This window comes from Amphiprion ocellaris, chromosome 8 (genome assembly GCF_022539595.1).
Source record: "Amphiprion ocellaris isolate individual 3 ecotype Okinawa chromosome 8, ASM2253959v1, whole genome shotgun sequence".
Lineage (NCBI taxonomy): Eukaryota > Metazoa > Chordata > Actinopteri > Pomacentridae > Amphiprion > Amphiprion ocellaris.
Genome location: NC_072773.1, coordinates 6,189,494 through 6,206,837, shown reverse-complemented (window position 1 = coordinate 6,206,837; position 17,344 = coordinate 6,189,494). Strand labels below are relative to the sequence as shown.

General features: G+C 39.4%; 1 protein-coding gene across 3 annotated transcripts in view; it reads right to left on the bottom strand.

Moving 5' to 3' along the window:
* spryd3 (SPRY domain containing 3) overlaps positions 1-17,103 on the bottom strand; it is an 87,121-nt gene extending 70,018 nt beyond the window's left edge. For all 3 annotated transcript variants that reach the window (XR_008602516.1, XM_023261242.3, XM_023261243.3), the window contains exons 1-6: positions 16,962-17,103; positions 14,770-14,897; positions 12,551-12,626; positions 5,828-5,952; positions 4,067-4,202; positions 3,800-3,988 (exon numbers count right to left, since the gene is read on the bottom strand). Coding sequence is in view for 2 of the 3 variants with exons in the window: in XM_023261242.3 (XP_023117010.2) it covers positions 3,800-3,988; positions 4,067-4,202; positions 5,828-5,952; positions 12,551-12,626; positions 14,770-14,897 (654 nt within the window). In the remaining variant the exon portion in view is untranslated. The remainder of the gene's footprint in view (positions 1-3,799; positions 3,989-4,066; positions 4,203-5,827; positions 5,953-12,550; positions 12,627-14,769; positions 14,898-16,961) is intronic.
* Between the last annotated feature and the right edge of the window lie 241 nt (positions 17,104-17,344).

The following is a 17,344-nucleotide window of genomic DNA, read 5'->3' as shown; positions in this document are numbered from 1 at the left end:
ATAATCCCAGACTGATGCAGTGGAGAGGCAGTGAAAGACAACAGACCCCAGCCATCACTGTGAGTCAGCTGTTTATCTTGTTACTGAAAGTGATGTCTGAAGAACTCGGAGGAAAATCCCTGAACTGATGTCACAAAGCAAGCTGCGAAAACACTCCAGAGGTGACCCAAAACCAGTCAGGGTAAGATCCCACAACGGTTGAGACAAAATGACTCAAATTCAAGTGACTGCGTCGGGAGATTTCCCTGAATTTTTGGAGAACATTAAGCATAGTTGTCAACAAAGAGGGATTTGTGGAAGAACAGGCAGTTGAAGGATCTTGTACGAGCACAAAACAAACACAGACAAACGGCAGCAACCGCACAGAAGTACAAGCTACAGAAAAGCCACACTATAATCCGCCTCATTCAAAAGACATATGGAAGAAAAACACCCTTAACATATGCGATCTGTCTGTTTTCACATCCCCCAGGAACACAAAAAAGTAGTTTGGAATTATTTCAAGCACTTATATACTAGTAAACAGCACCATTAAGGTCCAAAATTAACACCCGCCAAGCAGCAAACGAGGGGATCCTTTCTGTTTGGCGGATAAATGTTGGAACACTATCTGCCACAATGGTTGGTAAATGTTTCTTTAACACCTGTTTTCTGTTAAGTCCCACCCTTCCAGGGGTTTTCCGGGACTGGGGGGCAACTAAGCATGATCAGTCTGCATACAATGAAGGCAATGAGCTGTGCAACCTTATCTGACAGATATATTTGCATTTTCATTTTATTTCGGACTATTTCATATACAGCAAAGTCTGGTTGGTTTGAATATATGAAACCCCAATTAACAACACTGGTCAAAACACAGTTTTTTGATTTTTTTTTCTTTTTTAGATGCTGGCTTTAGGGGTATCAATAATTTCTCTTTGAAGGTAAAATTCTGTCTGGTTTGTGTAAGCATCTAACCAACCACTGTAGTGCTAATCAAGCAACCAAGATTCAGCAATCAAGCTTTGAGTAGTGGGTGGACTTCACGGCGTACAAGCAAATATCACTTGCTGATAGAAAGTGACGAATCTAATGAGGATATTTAAATGAAATAAAACTATTAAGCATCTGACAAATGTGCTTTCACACTTTAAGATCAAGAATTATTGATTTATACTCAGGTTGTAATTCGCATTTTTACTTCGAAAACAATTCATTCATGTGCATTATTCATTTTCTGTCAATAAATTATTTGTTTGGTGTGGCTGCTGTTAAGAATGATGTTTTTAAAAATGCTCTTGGGCTTTATTTTTCATGGTATATTTTAAATTATTTTCCAAAATTATTGTTTTAAATCAACAGATTTTAGAATGCAAGAATTTGCAAGTTGACTCCAATTTTTCTAGGTGTTTTTTCTTCAATACGTCTCACCTGCAGCTATGAGTAATATATTATTCAGGGCCTCCTTACAGTTACAGTACAACCGTGCACAGCTGCAGAGCAGAAGCCTTTTAAGTTTGTTCATTGTCTTTACTGTGAAAAAAATTTGATTGTCACACAGTCAGAGAAACTGAAAATGGGCACCCGGGTCACTGCTTAGTGGGCCAAGGCAATTTTGGGAATATATCTATGTTGTTCATCTGACAGATACTGTACACCTGAAATATTCACTGTAAAGTAGATTGAAACCCTGTGCTGGATCTCATGAGTTACCATCTAAAGCAAAACTGTCAGTGAATTCATATAACTATTCACATGACAGTTTAAACACTGGGTCAGATCAGCTACACAATGTATATTATAAAATTGCAGTCTTTGTGATTTGCTAATTGCATTTTAATAAAGTGATTTTGATTTGAGATTGAATAGTTCAGCCATAATAAAATTCTTGCACAAAAAGAAGCATCTCATCCGGTTGGCTACTAACAATTCTGTCAACTAAATAGTCAAAATAAACAAAAACAGTTCAGTTAACTTCACCAACATTCACCACCAGAACTGACGAAGCTGACTGCATCATCTCCCTATCAGTTGCAGCTACAGTTAGTGCTGTAGACAAGTTGTTTAAAGACGGCACTTTCATCTGTGCAATAATTTGACAAAAACCTGATCTGACTCAAGGAGCTGCAAGTTGAGCAGTGATATTTAGGGGGCAGTCCTAACTGATTAAAGGTGGAATATATGCTTTGAATCCAAAACACGTTCTGTCAATGTAAGACCAATTCACACAACATTAATCCAGCATATTTTGAGAGAGGGGGAATCTAGCAAATGCCAACTACCCAAATATGCTAACTTGTTAAATGTTAACAATTTTTCTCCAGAACTGCAGACTCCACCTTTAAGAGACGATTATTATAACCGTTTCTTGCAGTCCAACTTAGAACTGCGTACGTCCACCAACCAGCTCTCATCTGCAATTGAAAACTTTTGGTACATGTCCACAGGGGTGATGTTGTCAAATGGAAACGCATTGCATCTGAATATCGCCCGCTTGGGGGGCGTGCATTAGCGGGTCACTAGGTGGTCACGTTACAGCCCTTCAGATCCTCAGTCCAGTAGAAGCATTGGACCAACATGGCGGCTCAGACGCAAATTTTATTATGAAAACAGTTCAGCAAAAAGTATTTCTGAAAGCATTTGAGGCAAGAAACAAGCTGCTGAATCTGTCCTCGTTTTAGTTCAACATTGCTCTAGACGTTTTTATGAAAGTTTCGCAATACGTCGGACCGCCACTCCCCACACCAAATTTGCCTAAAGTAGTAGAAGGCTGCACAGTGGCTTGGTGGTTAGCACTTTTGCCTTGCAACTAGAAAATCCCCGGTTCGTGTCCCAGTCTTCCCGGGATGTTTCTGCATGGAGTTTGCATGTTCTCCCTGTGCACACATGGGTTTTCTCCAGGTACTTCAGCTTCCTCCCAAAGTCCAAAAACATGCTGAGGTTAATTGGTAACCCTAAATTGTCCATACATGTGAATGCAGGCGTGCTTGTTTGTCTCTTTGTGTAGCCCTGTGACAAACTCTGGTGACCTGTCCAGGGTGTTCCCTGCCTTCAAGCTCAGTCAGAAGGGATAGACTTCAGCTCCCCTGCGACCCTAATGAGACTAAGTGATGTATACATAATGGATGGACAGAAGTCAAGCTACTTTATGCAAATGGGCATGTAGTAGCTCTGGGGCGATGCAACACAACCAGAATGCTAAGCAGTGCGTTTCACATAGACAATGAATAGGACGTAAGAAATTGGCAAATCCTGTGGACACGTACCTTTACATGGTATTGGAGTTTCTTAGTTGGGTGACTAACACAAGCCTATACTTTGACATACATTACTGTCCAAAAGTTTGGGGTCACTTAGAAATGTCCTTATTTTTGAAAAGCAGTTTTTTTCACTGATGATAACAATAATTGAATCAGAAATACAGTCCAGACATTGTTAATGTGGTAAATGACAATTCTAGCTGGAAAGTGTTGATTTTTAATGAAATATCTCCATAGGGGTACAGAGGACCATTTCCAACAACCATCACTCCTGTGTTCTAATGCTACATTGTGTTAGCTAATGGTGTTGAAAGGCTAATTGATGATTAGAAAACCCTTGTGCAGTTATGTTAGCACATGAATAAAAGTGTGAGTTTTCATGGAAAACATGAAACTGCCTGGGTGACCCCAAACTTTTTAACAGTAGTGAACATGCCATCTCTATACAAAGCTAATCTCTCTGAAAGCAAATAACACCAATCTGTTGAAAATGATAGATCATTCCTTTAAACAAACATGCAAAAGAAAAAGTAAAAAATAAGAGTTTTTCTGCTTCTTACCGTGCCGCTCACTCTGACGTCATAAAGTCGTCCCCAGTCATCTTCATGGCTGTCGACCATCATCATACTGTCATCCTCCTCCAGGAACCACTCGGCCTGCAGGTCGACCTTAACCTCCTCCCCCATCGAGTGCATCCCCACGGCGGGAAACAGACCCTCGGCCAAAACAGGAACCTCTACTGAGCCCACCTGGACAGCAGACGGACGTAAATGCGGCATGGAGTGAACCAACATCAGCAAAGACGACACCAGCTTGAAAACACTCACCTCTTTGCCATTTTTGGTGAAAAAGACTGTTGTAAAACCTGCTTCTACATTTTCAGAGTGTATTCCACAGCCGATGCGGTCACCACGAACACATTTTGGCCCAAACTGCTGCCCCACAGGGTTACCGTTGTATAACCTGAAAGGAAAGAAAAGATAAAAACAATGGTTTGGGACTGGAGTGAGATTTTAATTTCTACTTTAGCTTGTGGGTAACATTAAAGCAACAAAGAATAAGGCTTATTGGGCTGTGGAGCAACCACAGTTCAATGCGAAGACAACGCACAGTGTATCAGGTAGACAAAAAATTTGATAATTATATCCTTTTCTCATTTGTCTTACTTTGCAATCTCACACATCCTTTTCCCCTGCAAACCTCCTGCTTGCCACAACTGTCACTCTCTACCACAAAATGGGTAAAAGAATGTAAACAAGAATAATTTTGCAACCAATGATTGCACCGCAGTAGCCTCCCATTCAGCAATGTTAGCCAGACAAGGCACCGCTTCCCATTATCTCCCTTAATGACAAAAGGTATCAAAATATGTAAACACAATTACTCCGAGGTATATAATTACAGCTATTTATGGCCTGGTAATGTGCTGTTTGGAGCTGCAATTATCATATCATCAGGTGAAATCGGATGATGAAATATGCAACACTTACTAAGGTGGTGGGACTGCCGTGCACTGTGACCCAGATGTATAAATCCAGCATTAAAGATGAAGACAGAAATTTCTAGTGGAAGTCATTTCTCAAGCAAAAAAGCAGTTGTCGTTTGTTTTAGCTCCTCTTGCATGAAGAGTTGCTGCTTTTCTGCTTTTTAAAGTGCCCATACTCTGCACATTTACAGATTAAAATGTTATTTTGGGGGTCAAATGCGGGGGTCATAATGCGTTTACATGCTTTATTGTTTAAAAAAAACATTATTTTCTCACACTGTAGACAGCTTTTCTCGCTGTCTGACATGCTTCGTATTAGCTCTTGCATCTTTAAAGGACCTCTCCCTAAAAGCCCAGTCTGCTCTGATTGGTCAGCTGACCCAACAAAAGTGAGGTGAAGTGGGTCATGTACAGTAACTCCAGATGTCTGAGCATAGGGATGTAGCTGTAGCAGATGTGGCTCTAGTAAGGCTGTAAATGCTGACTGCCTATGTGTTACATGGTGATGTAAAAAATAGTAACAGAAGACAAACATGGATTCCTATTGAGGCATTTTAGGCAGATAAGGAGCAGAGTTTTCTGTGAGAAAGAAAAACTCCCTTTGCTGTGGACACTGGGTTTAATAAGTTTACAGACCTTTCACATGCACAGAAAAGTTGAAGCTATACTATATTACACACTAAAGGGAAAAAAGCCAAAAAGCATGACACTGGACTTTTAAAAACCATTATTTCAAACTCATTATCTGCGTTTTGGACATTTTGGCATTAAGCTCTGAGAAACTATCTCTATTTCTCCTTCTATAAATTTATAGCTTGAATCCAAATGAAAAAAGGAAAGAAAAACCACTGTTAATTGAAACCCTACAAATATTACAGGGTTTATATCAACAGTGCCAGAAATTCTATTTCTGTATCAAGTGTATTTTATGATGGTGAAAAAAAGCTAAGAAAAAACTGAGAAGCTTAAAGGAGAATGATGTTGGGATTTACTGGTGTAGTTATGTGTGGATGCAGCAACAAGAGGCCATAATCAATTTTCCCCAAACTGTGGAAGAAACCAAACTGCACTGTAGTGTATAGTCGACTGTGGTTTGACTTACTTGCCGTTGTCAGCGTGGTAAGCTACAGAGTATGGCAGCCAGCCAGGCTGGTGGTCCAGCCTGTAGAATTTAGGCACCAGGCCCACAGCAATGGTCCCCCTCACCCCTGTGTCCACTATTGTCACCTACAAACACACACATTTAAAAACACACAACAGTGTCACTACACCAGTTACAGCTCATGTACTCCAACTGCCACATGCAACTTTTACTTGAGTGGGTGAAATTAAGAAGGTATTTTTAAAAATAACAGCATGAATTTAAGGCTGAGAACCAAAATCAAAACACGAGTCTTAAATTTTACTGAGAAATTTCACTGAGCTGCACCTTCAGTGGAAAACTCAACGTCGGAGAGGAAGCCTCCCAGTAAATCTTAGCCTTTCATAGACCTCCGTCTGTGTGGGAGTTTGGGGAAACCCCCAGTACTGACTTCTAGTACGGTTATACAGCCGTCCAGTGTAGCGATGTGCCTACATTTAGCATTGGCTTGATTTGACTATCCAAATTAACATTATAGATATCAACAGCGGAATACTGACAAGTCAAAATGACAGTCAAAGATCTGTAATTCAGTTCCAACTGCTCAGAAAACTTGCTGCAGATATTTCAAAAGACACTGTGACTAGTCTAATTTTTGTTGCACGATGCTGCTAATGCCATACTTCCCACTAAATACTGGTCTAACAAAGGATGAACAGTATTAGCAGAAGTAATGGTGGCTGCTGTAATTAAGATCAATCAAAAATGCTGTAAAATATCACATTAGATTTAACTTGTTTGTCACTACACAGAATATTAACACAACAAAATGCATCTTAGCATCTAAGCAGCAAAAGTGGCAGTAAGGAGCATTATCTACAGTATTTTACAGTGTAAACAGAATAAATAGTATGAAGCGAGCAGTATGAATACATTAATTCATGACTATAAACACTATCATTCAAAAGTTTGGGGTCACCCAGGCAATTTCATGTTTTTCATGAAAACTCATACTTTTATCCATGTGCTAACATAACTGCACAAGAGTTTTCTAATCATCAATGAGCCTTTCAACACCATTAGCTAACACAATGTAGCATTAGAACACAGGAGTGATGGTTGCTGGAAATGTTCCTCTGTACCTCTATGGAGATATTCCATTAAAAATCAGCCGTTTCCAGCTAGAATAGTCATTTACCACATTAACAATGTCTAGACTGGATTTTTGATTAGTTTGTTATCTTCATTTTAAAAAATGCTTTTCTTTCACTAATAAGGACATTTCTAAGTGACCCGAAACTCTGTATAATCAAAAGGACAATGTAGACAACTTGGAGTGATGGGAATTAGATATTTTAATCTACTCGTTGAATCATTATTAATAATTCCAGTTTCAGAGAGCTAGAAGCAAATTCTGACTAGTCATAATTTAGCTGCAGATATTCACCATGAGAAACCCAATTAACCTGAATATAAAGGGTGATTTCATTTGTCCCAGAAAGAATGATGATGTGGCAATCTAAGAAGATAACTAGAACAATGTCATTGTGGATATTTGCAATGTCCTTTTTGACTAGGAAGAGTTTTTCCCCCCTGCAATATATATCCAGTCTAGTTTTTAAATGTCAAAACAGCTTCCCCTTTGTGCCAGTAACCTAGTTTACACTTTCTATTACCTTAAATACCGTTTTCCAAGGTTGTTGTGAACACAGCACAATCACACCCATCAGGAAGTACTTATTGTAATGTTCTTGCACAACACAAAGTCTTATTGACTGTCGGGTCGCTTCATAAACCCCCAAAATAGACCTTAAATATCCCAACCAAACAAAGAAAGTAGCTGGCAAACAGTTTAACATTTAGCTGCTAAAGACATTTGTTTTTTTTCCCCCTTCTGTGTAGTCTCAAACAAATCAGAAAGAGAGAAACAGAAAAGGAGAATGGATGTTGGATTTATATTTATCAGGTGGCCAGAAAAACAACTCAAATAAGATGGTGATGGTGCTCCATCTGTGCTAGATGGAAAAGTGTCCCTAGTGGGCCAAATTCGACGAATACAGCCCTCAATCTAACTTGGGTGGGCATGTGTGCATTGTTTATTAGGTTTAATTGGAGCATTATAACAAAAGACTATTATGCCTGCAATTAAAACAATGACAATGTGGCAAACATTATCCCACAACAGCTGATGCAGGCGCCTTGCATCAGATAAGTCTGTAGATTCCATTCAGAAAGTCTTACAACTCACAACTATTAACACACAAAAGGAATTAACATGTATGAAGATGCAGAGCTACATTTGAAATTATGTAGGGATGCAGATTTTGAACAATTTCTTTAACCAATATTCTGTGACCTTTTCAGTGATCAGTCAATTAATCAGTAACAGAAACTGAACTCAGAAGACACCATTAGATGCGATAATTATCACGTAGCTTGTGCTGCATCCTTAGCATATTTCACATGCTGCTAATCTGGCATAGACACAAACCATCCGATAGAAACACCATTGTCATAGCACATTTTAGCTTGCTAACATTATTAGAGCTCTGGTTGGTAGGCATTAAGTGTCACATGGGACTTTCTCATGGTTGCACTTTACTAACTAAAATGCACACACAGTTCTGTGCTAGTGGGTTATAAGTTCAGTTGATCTCGTGTCTTAAACACATGAGCTCTGGCCGGAGTCCATTAAGGGTCAAATAAGTCTTTGTCATGGTGGCCATTGCTGGCTAAACCCCCACAATGCTCTCTACTTGCCCACACGGAACAACCTTTAGTCGAAATGACACCTCCTCTGGTCGCTACAGTATTAAACAGTAAGAGTCTCCACCTGGTGGTGCAAACAGGTACTACAGCTGATCTACAATCCATTTTCTGACATGCATGTCGTTCGTCTTGTGCCTCATCAGTTAATATATTGTTAATCAGCACAGTTAATTGTATCGCATTACCATTAAATCATTAACATCCCTAGTTTAAAGATGTTTTTGTTCATTTGCAGTGTCCAGTACAGTCCAACTGAATCCATGGCAACTAGGGCAAATGATTTTTACTTAATAACATTAACAGTAGTATTTCAAGTTATACTTCCATAAACATAAGCTGTCGACCAAACAACTGGCTACTGATTATATTAACTATTGACTCTAGTTAAATAGTTTTGATTGAAAAATTCCAATTCACTATGTGTGTACACTTCATGATCATGACATTCTAATTTAAAAAAAACTGCAAGCATGACGATAAACGTGGCTATTTGTGTGTACCAGTCCCAACCTAACACATCCAACATGCTGCCAGATAAAGACCAAACAGTCATCCTCAGAATCTGATGAATATTAGCAAAATAACTGATGACAAACCACATTTAAAAATCCATTGAATGCAAATAAACTAAGGCCATCCTCATTAGATGGGCTTCTTTGGAAAACATCGGAGCAGAAAGTACTAAAAATTCCCTAAAACCATTGCATTCTCCATATACTACATTTTTTTCATGCATAGAGGAACCACCAAAGAGGTTTTGCCAGCACCAAAAAGAAAATATGGAAACTGATAATGTTTTTAAATGGTTTTGTTATTTGTAGTTTAATTTAGCAGCTCAGAAATACTGGTAAAATGTGCAGGTTTTCAGTCAAATAAGGTAACTCGGACTTTATTGTCCATAGACTGATCATGCCTCCAAAAGCCTCATTCTTAGCCATGAAAAAAAACTGAATACATTATATAGTATAGCTTCACATGTTTATGTTTTAAATGAATGAATTATCTTCATGTATATTGTGCTTTTTACAGCAGAAGATGACTAGAAGCTGAGTTAAATCAGTAGGTTCACATTCAGGTTTTGCTTTTTCATTTATGACATATGTTTAATTGAAAATTAATTGAATTTAAACCAATGCATTTCTAGATAAGACATCTTCCCCCTTAAATAGCTTTGTTTGTTTTCGCTGAATAAATGCACATCAGCTTTAACATTAAAACCACCTGCATAATATCATGTAGGTCCCACTCATGCCACCAAAACAGCTGGCTACTCCATATCCTCATGGGAAGCCCTAATGTTTTGGAGTTTTTTTCTTCTACTGGAGTTCTCTAAATGTTTGCATTATGCCTTTTGCTGCTGTAACAAAGCAAATTTTGCCACTGTGGAATTAATAAAAGGTTATCTTATATATGAGATTATACTTATATTATACTTCCGCCACTCAAATACAACGCCAGCCCGCGGGCTAAAAACCCAGTAGCAGCACAATAACGCACATTGCCAGGCAGAATTAGGTGAAAGGTAATGCAGCCACATAAAGGGAAATAGCCCCATCCGGTGTGTGTCTGCATTTGGTGGGTTATTTGACCTGTGACCTCTCCAAGTTATTTCTCACCTCGCTAAATTTTTGGCATTATTTGCATATTTTTTTCCTCTTCTGCCCTCACCTGCATCTCTAAATACTCGCCTCCCTCTTCATCACAGATCCTTCAAATCACTGCTTCTGCTATTTGCATGTAAAACTAAACTTACAAAAGATTTCTGCTCAAGAACAGTACTCGAAGGACAATACTTCACACCGCTGATTTGAAGAATTCTTAGCCTTTCATAGTTGAAAGATCATTTGTGCCTGAATAATATATATATTAAAAAAAAAAAAAAATATGAGATGGCTTCGATTGGGAAAGAGCTGGAATGTGCTCCTGATGTGCCATTAAGTTATGATGGTATGGCTTTTTCAAATAAATCTATAAAAACAAGAGGAATGCTGCAGATGTTCGGCTGGACCTGAGCAGCAGAGATGATGAAAAGTGGAGAAAGTGCAGCGGCGCTGACAACAGAGGCGAGATGGATTCCCAATGAAAGCAGAACAAGGAGAAACACGAGCAGAGCAGTGACGCAGATGTCAACAGAAGCCTGACCTTTATCAGAATAAATGCTCACAAACTTTCGAGATATCTGGGAAACTGACAGCGTGTGCGTCACGGAGTGGAGAATAATGCAGCGTAAACCTCTGGGTAATGACCACAGTAAAATCTGTCAGTTTAAATGTCAAAACAGACCCACCGGGCTCCAAATGCGAGTCTCATTTAAATATAAACAATATATTCCCACAGATTTTCTGACCGGGGGGAGAGAGAGAGAGCTGGAGGTGAGATGAGACTTTAACATCATCAACACACCACAACAATAAATAATCTCAAAGCACAGCATCAACCTGTAAAGAGTTTCAGTGACGTGGATCTAAAATGCTTCATCATAGAGCCAGGCAATACAGCTGAAAATCTGAATCACAACAAAACGCTTAATTTCAGTTAACATTGGTAATTAGTGATGACTTTTAATCGTCTATTTCAATGAAAGTCAGGACTAAACACGTTTAATTTGAATTTCACCTCACATAGGTAAGAATTTAAGTGCTACCACAACAATTCACACATAAACAAAGATATAAAGGATAATGGAATGACCCACTACAATCAAAAGAGGAAATCAATAAAAACTGAAGGGCAACCAGGGTGAAACCACCACAACTCGCTGACGGGGTATACTTTGGCCGAGGGGTTTATCTGGCCTGTTACACCAGCACCAGCCTCAGCACAAGCGGCTGCATCAAGACCATCTTGCAATGGCAAACAGGGAGCTTTCATGATCATCATGCACAAACACAATGCGACCACTGGAAATTTTAACCCACACACTCTCAAAAAAAGGTTGCAAATGCGGCGTTTTTGGTCATAGTCCAGAGCCCTGCCAGTACATGTCGGTGTAGCTTTATTCCCCAGGTCTACTACAACATATGTCTGAAAACATGACTTTAGTGTCGAGAAGACAAAGCTGAGGACACAAATCAGGAGGGCTTGGTAAAGCTCTGGTGTTCTGATTTGCAGCAGAATGATGCTTGTTCACTGGACAATGTACAGCCTACAGTTCCTTCCCAAAGCTTAAAAACCAAGTCAAGGAAGTTTCCCTGCATCACCTGCTGCCTCTTGATCACGTGTCACAAAGTCTGCTCCGACATATATCAAGTAAGCCGGCTAATAAATAACACACTGCAGCCCTCGGAGCCCAATTTATGACTGAACTCTTGCAACTTTCCTGTGTTAAATCAGCGAGGTTCTTCTTCCTCGCTCGGCTCTGTAAGGATGAGGACTATTAGAACAGACTGGCGCGTCGGCTTCGCTAAATAAATGTATAATACTTTCTCCTGCTGCCAGTCGCCCTGCTGGAAAACACTGTGTGTTAGACTAATCTTTGCACTCGGAGATACCACCTAACCCACACCCCATCCCTCATTCCAATGCAGCTAGGACATTTTTGAGGTAGTGGTTTTGCACTGGTGAACTGGGACTGTAGGGGGGCACTCAGAATTTAATATGAAGTTCAGAAAATTGTCAGCAATGGGATTCCAGGGGATAAAATTGCCGGCTGGATGGAAAAACAATCTTGGGCACAACCAGGGACGATGGTATGTGGTATGTGGCCTATCATATTATGAATAACTCCTCCTTCCAACATTTCTAAATAACTGTGCAAAAGACTAAAACTACACTTATTTTCTAATGATCTCCTCCCTTCTGCCGGATTCGCAGTGGAGGAAAAGCGACAGCAAACACAGTGATGTAGTTTTTAGCGATCGTGTCGACTAATAATAGACAGAAAAATCACTGGAGAGCAAACGTTCAGGTGGTGCAGCTTAGTCACAACTCAGGTACAATACGGCAAATTACAGAACCTCTATCAGTGCATCTCACCTCAAAGTAGCAGTTTCCCTTTGATAGAGGATGGCCAGCCACATAGCAACCCACTTCCTCAGAGTTCCCTTGGTAACTAAAGAGAAGAAATTACAGGTTAACAATAGGTGAGTTCTAAAACACATCTCATCTCTCAGAAACTCCTCTTGTGATCAGCAGGACGTGCATCAACATGTGCAACAGAAACGAGAGAATACAATGGACAGCATTAACAATGAAGACAGTGAAAGCAGATTCATTACTGATGTAGGCAGATATCAACATACTTGGGTTAAACCAAGTCAGGAACTAAGCAATAAGCTGGAAGTCTTTTGCATTAGAATTGAAACTACATCTCAGACAAGTGTCTCATATTTAAGGATATAATATTCGGCCACACACCCGCCTGTCAATCTTGTAATATGCGCACATTCCTGTTTCACAAAACAAAGCTGTGTTTTTTCTGCTTGGCACATTAATCTGACAGCTAAATTAAAGAATAAATTGCAGATGAATCTAAATAATTGTTAGTAAGATTATTAATATTTACTAAAAAGGAGTGCACCAACAACTGATCACTTAGATGTCAACTTCCACATTAATTGCCAACAATCTGATCAAATTATCCATTTCCGGCTTGTAAAATTTCAATATTTTCTGATTTGTTTCTATATCTACGACAGTAAAGTGAATATCTTTAGTTTGTGGATAAAACAAGGACATCATCTTAAGAGCTGGAAACACTGATGGCCATTTTCTGACATTTTATAGCCCAAACAACTAATCGATTAATCAAGAAAATTACTGACAGATTAACTCATCAATAGAAGTAAGTGTTGGTTGTAGCCCTAATTAACTGCATCTCCCATAGCCAATGTTGTTAGTGAATTTTGAAGGAATTCAGAACAACAGAAGCTACATCATATACACAATATCACTGATGGTCACTAGGGCTGAACAATTTATTGACATATTATCAAAATCGCGATTAGGTTGGGCACCCAGAAAGCTCAAATGGTTGAGCAGGCGATCCATGAACATCGGCAATAATCCTCGACCCATCAGCACGGGTTTGATACCAGCTCCAGGCCCTTAGCTTCAGGTCTCCCCCCTCATTCTTCTCCCTGCTTTCCTGTCTGCCTCTACTAACCTGTCTAAGAAAGACACCAAAAAAACAAAAAAATAAATAAAGAAATAATTTCAAAATTGCAGTAAGGTCTTGCGCAATATCCAAATTTTGCAAGGTGCAACTTTTTGATATGCTCCAGACTTACGGGAACATGCTGGTTTGGTACAGACTAAAGGCAAAAAAATAAACACATCATCTGTATTACATTTGTTTCAATGGAAAACTGTAAAAATTACCACTCAGGTTAAAATTGTGACTCATCTCACAATATCTGTATAAATAATCGCAATAAAATGTTTTTCTGTACGTCGTTTAGAAGTAATGAGCACAACTATTATATATGAGGGTGTGTATTTGTGCAAAGCGCCTCAAGTAAATAATACAGCCAGAAGCTTTGGTACCATGTTGTGAAATAATCTTCAGGTCCAGACAGGCTTTATTAAAGTCAAATCAGGCCATTTTTAATGGCACTTTATTAAAAAACATGATTTATAGTCACATTTTAAATGACATTATTACTCCATGTGTTAAAGTGTTTTGATGTGGGTGGTTCCTAACTAATGAAGATGTCATTTTTCATTTTAGGATTTTCTTGCTTTGGCTTTTCTTGGGGGAAATACAGCACCTATAATGTTTTGCTGAGCTAGAAAAAAGTTATCATAGAGAAATATTTGCAGCCTCGTAACAATACTACTCTCTTGAATGTATTAAAAGGTGTGGCCCATTACGCTACACAAGAAAATGATTACATTCTCTTCCCAAAATCACAAGAAAAACATTTAAAACTGTGTTACAAACATACAAAGCAGGTTTTGCTAGTCATTGTAAATCATAACATGGTAATTTAACTATTTGTTATGCTATATACCAATAGAGTGTATCACACTGATACCAGGCCACAGTAACAACCGACCTGACCGTCACTGGAAACTGTACAGTGAAATTAATGAATAAACTGTACTTAATATACTCTGCATCCCTGAATACAAAGGGCTGCTAAGATGCAGGGACTATCTTATAGAACAAAAGCAAATCTTTTGGGAGAAACTCTTTGTTTTCACCCAACAAAGCCACACAATCACTTCAGATGAATTTTTAAGACCAGGCTAACCTGAGTGTGTCTCCATCCTTCTGCAGCCTCATGTATCGCTCCTGTGCTGGGCGTCCATCCCCAATATCTCTGATTCGACGCCTCAAATTCAGGAGGCATCTGTGGTGTAGCACATTGATGTCATCCATCTGAATAAAGAAAACAATTCATAAATAAACACTTAAATACAAGTTCTGTGCCAAGTTTGTTGTCTCAGGAGTCATATCTCCATTAACCTGTTCATAATTTCATTTATACCTTTCAATTAACTTCAGAACAAAAATTTTCATAAAATGAATGTGTTGTAATCACATTGCTTGCTCAGTCTAAACACTGTCGATATTCTCTAGAGGTGCATTAGATTATACAGAGTATTATTGGCTTCGATAATTATGCACATTTAGTTTGTCTCCTTCATGTGGCCAGACAAGGAATGATGTTTAAAATGAGTATGCCTAATGTTTTCTTGTATTTTTGTCTAGACCATAGACCTGGACAATAAAACAATAGATACTTACTGGCAACAGACATCTCATCAACAGCAATTTCACTTAAATGCATCAGAAACAAACCGCCATAATAATGAAAACACAACAATTGGTTGCTTGACCGACCCTCAAGTGTGCTCCCTCCTTGTTTCATAGGTCTCCTGAAGCAGTCTAGTCCGGAGCTACCTGAGCCTCTCATCACCCCTAGTGCATGGTTTGTGGAAACCAGTGGTTAAACTGGCAAGACAAAAGTGGATGGACTTGACATCCAATGACACCTGGTCTTTGCCAGCCATCATCTTTAACCTGGTCACTCTTTGTGCCCCTCCAGGTATACCTGCTTTCGTTATTCAAAGTGTGTGACAGTGAAATCGTTCCTTTATCCTTATTTACTTTGTTTATATGCTATATTTTTTTTTCCAACACTGTGTTGACATTACATTTTTTTACCTGTGTATTTTTGATAAAACGGCTAAAGAGCTTAATTCAAAGTAAGGTCAATTAAACCTAAAAGTAAGTCAAAAAAAAATCAATAATTATGGCTATCGACTTGATTAATATGCTAACATTAAAAAAATTTCAGCTATACTGCCCAGTCCTGGGCTGCACAGTGGCTTGGTGGTGAGCACTTTTCGCCTTGCAGCTAGAAGATCCCCGGTTCGTGTCCCCACCTTGCTGGGATCTTCTGCATGGAGTTTGCATGTTCTCTCTGTGCATGTGTGTGTTTTCTATGGGTAACCCCATTTCCTCCCACAGTTCAAAAATGTGCTGAGGTTAACTGGTAACTCTAAAATATCCATAGGCGTGAATGCAAGAGTGCTGGTTTGTCCCTCTATGTGGCCCTGCGATAGACTGGTGTCCTGTCCAGGGTGTCCCCTGCCTTGGCCCCAACTCAGCTGGGATAGACTCCAGCCCCCCTGTGACCCTAATGAAGATGTCCATCCATTATCTTTACGCTGTACAGATAATAGATGGATGGGTGGATGCCCAGCCCTACTAGATCACAATGAACTCAACAGTAGACTGCTGTGCTGTTATGCATTGCAAGATGTGCAGAAATGTAATTGTGCAACAAAAACCACAAAGTTCCTTTCTTGGGTAGTTGACATGGTTCCTTACAAATACGATAACAGCAACTTTATTGAACCCACAGTGGGGAAAGTTCACCGTTACAGCAGCTCAAAAGACAGTGGTCTGAAAGCAATATAAGAATATATTAAAAACACAGTGAAAAAATTGCAGAGAACATTATATATACACAAATCACACCAACAAAACGTGTCTCATGCACATCTGTGTCACCATTTCACGTGAAACTCCAGTTAAAGTGGAACATTTCCACGACGAAGGGAAGGGGGCGTGCCAATGTTTACATCTAACGCTGTCAAGGGTTGCAAGCTAGCGACCCTCCAGCAGCCACCAAGCTAACTACAGAGCTAATTTACCTTAAAATAGCATACATGTCCAAACAGTTAACTGAAAACTGCACACAGGTTCGTGTTAATTAAATAACACTTCAAGATGATAACTATCTGCTCGCTAGATGATCACAGGGGGTCAGTTTAGTCCCGGAGCTAAACAGGGGTTAGCATGGGTAGCGGCTAACGTGTTAGCTTCTCTGCTGGTTCGCTGCTCAGCAGGAGGATAACAAGAGGCTGCTTCTTTAAATGAAAAACGGAACTCGGCTTCATTGTAGGTACGTTTATCGGCGGGTCAGTCGCTTACCTGTTAACTAGGCGGTCAATGAGGCAGAAACTCACTTTTGTCCGTCAGCTATCCATAGCTCCACACAGAAAACTTTAGAAACTAGAGTTCGGCGCTTCCCAGTGACGCCACACGGTCGGTTCTTAAACAGCCAATCATAGCCAGGTTTGAGAAACGGTGACAAGCGCTCAGCCAATCACGTCTCCCAGATGCATGCGTGCATCCTGATAAAGTCGCATGCGTTTAAACTGATATTCTGAAGGAATATTAATTTCAATCGGAGAAATGCTACAGTATTATTAGTAGTGATAGAGAATACAAGAGAGCAATTATATTTTCAGACTCAACCCGTTTACAGTGCAGTTATTCAGATAGAAGAGCAGATAATCTGACAGAAACACAGC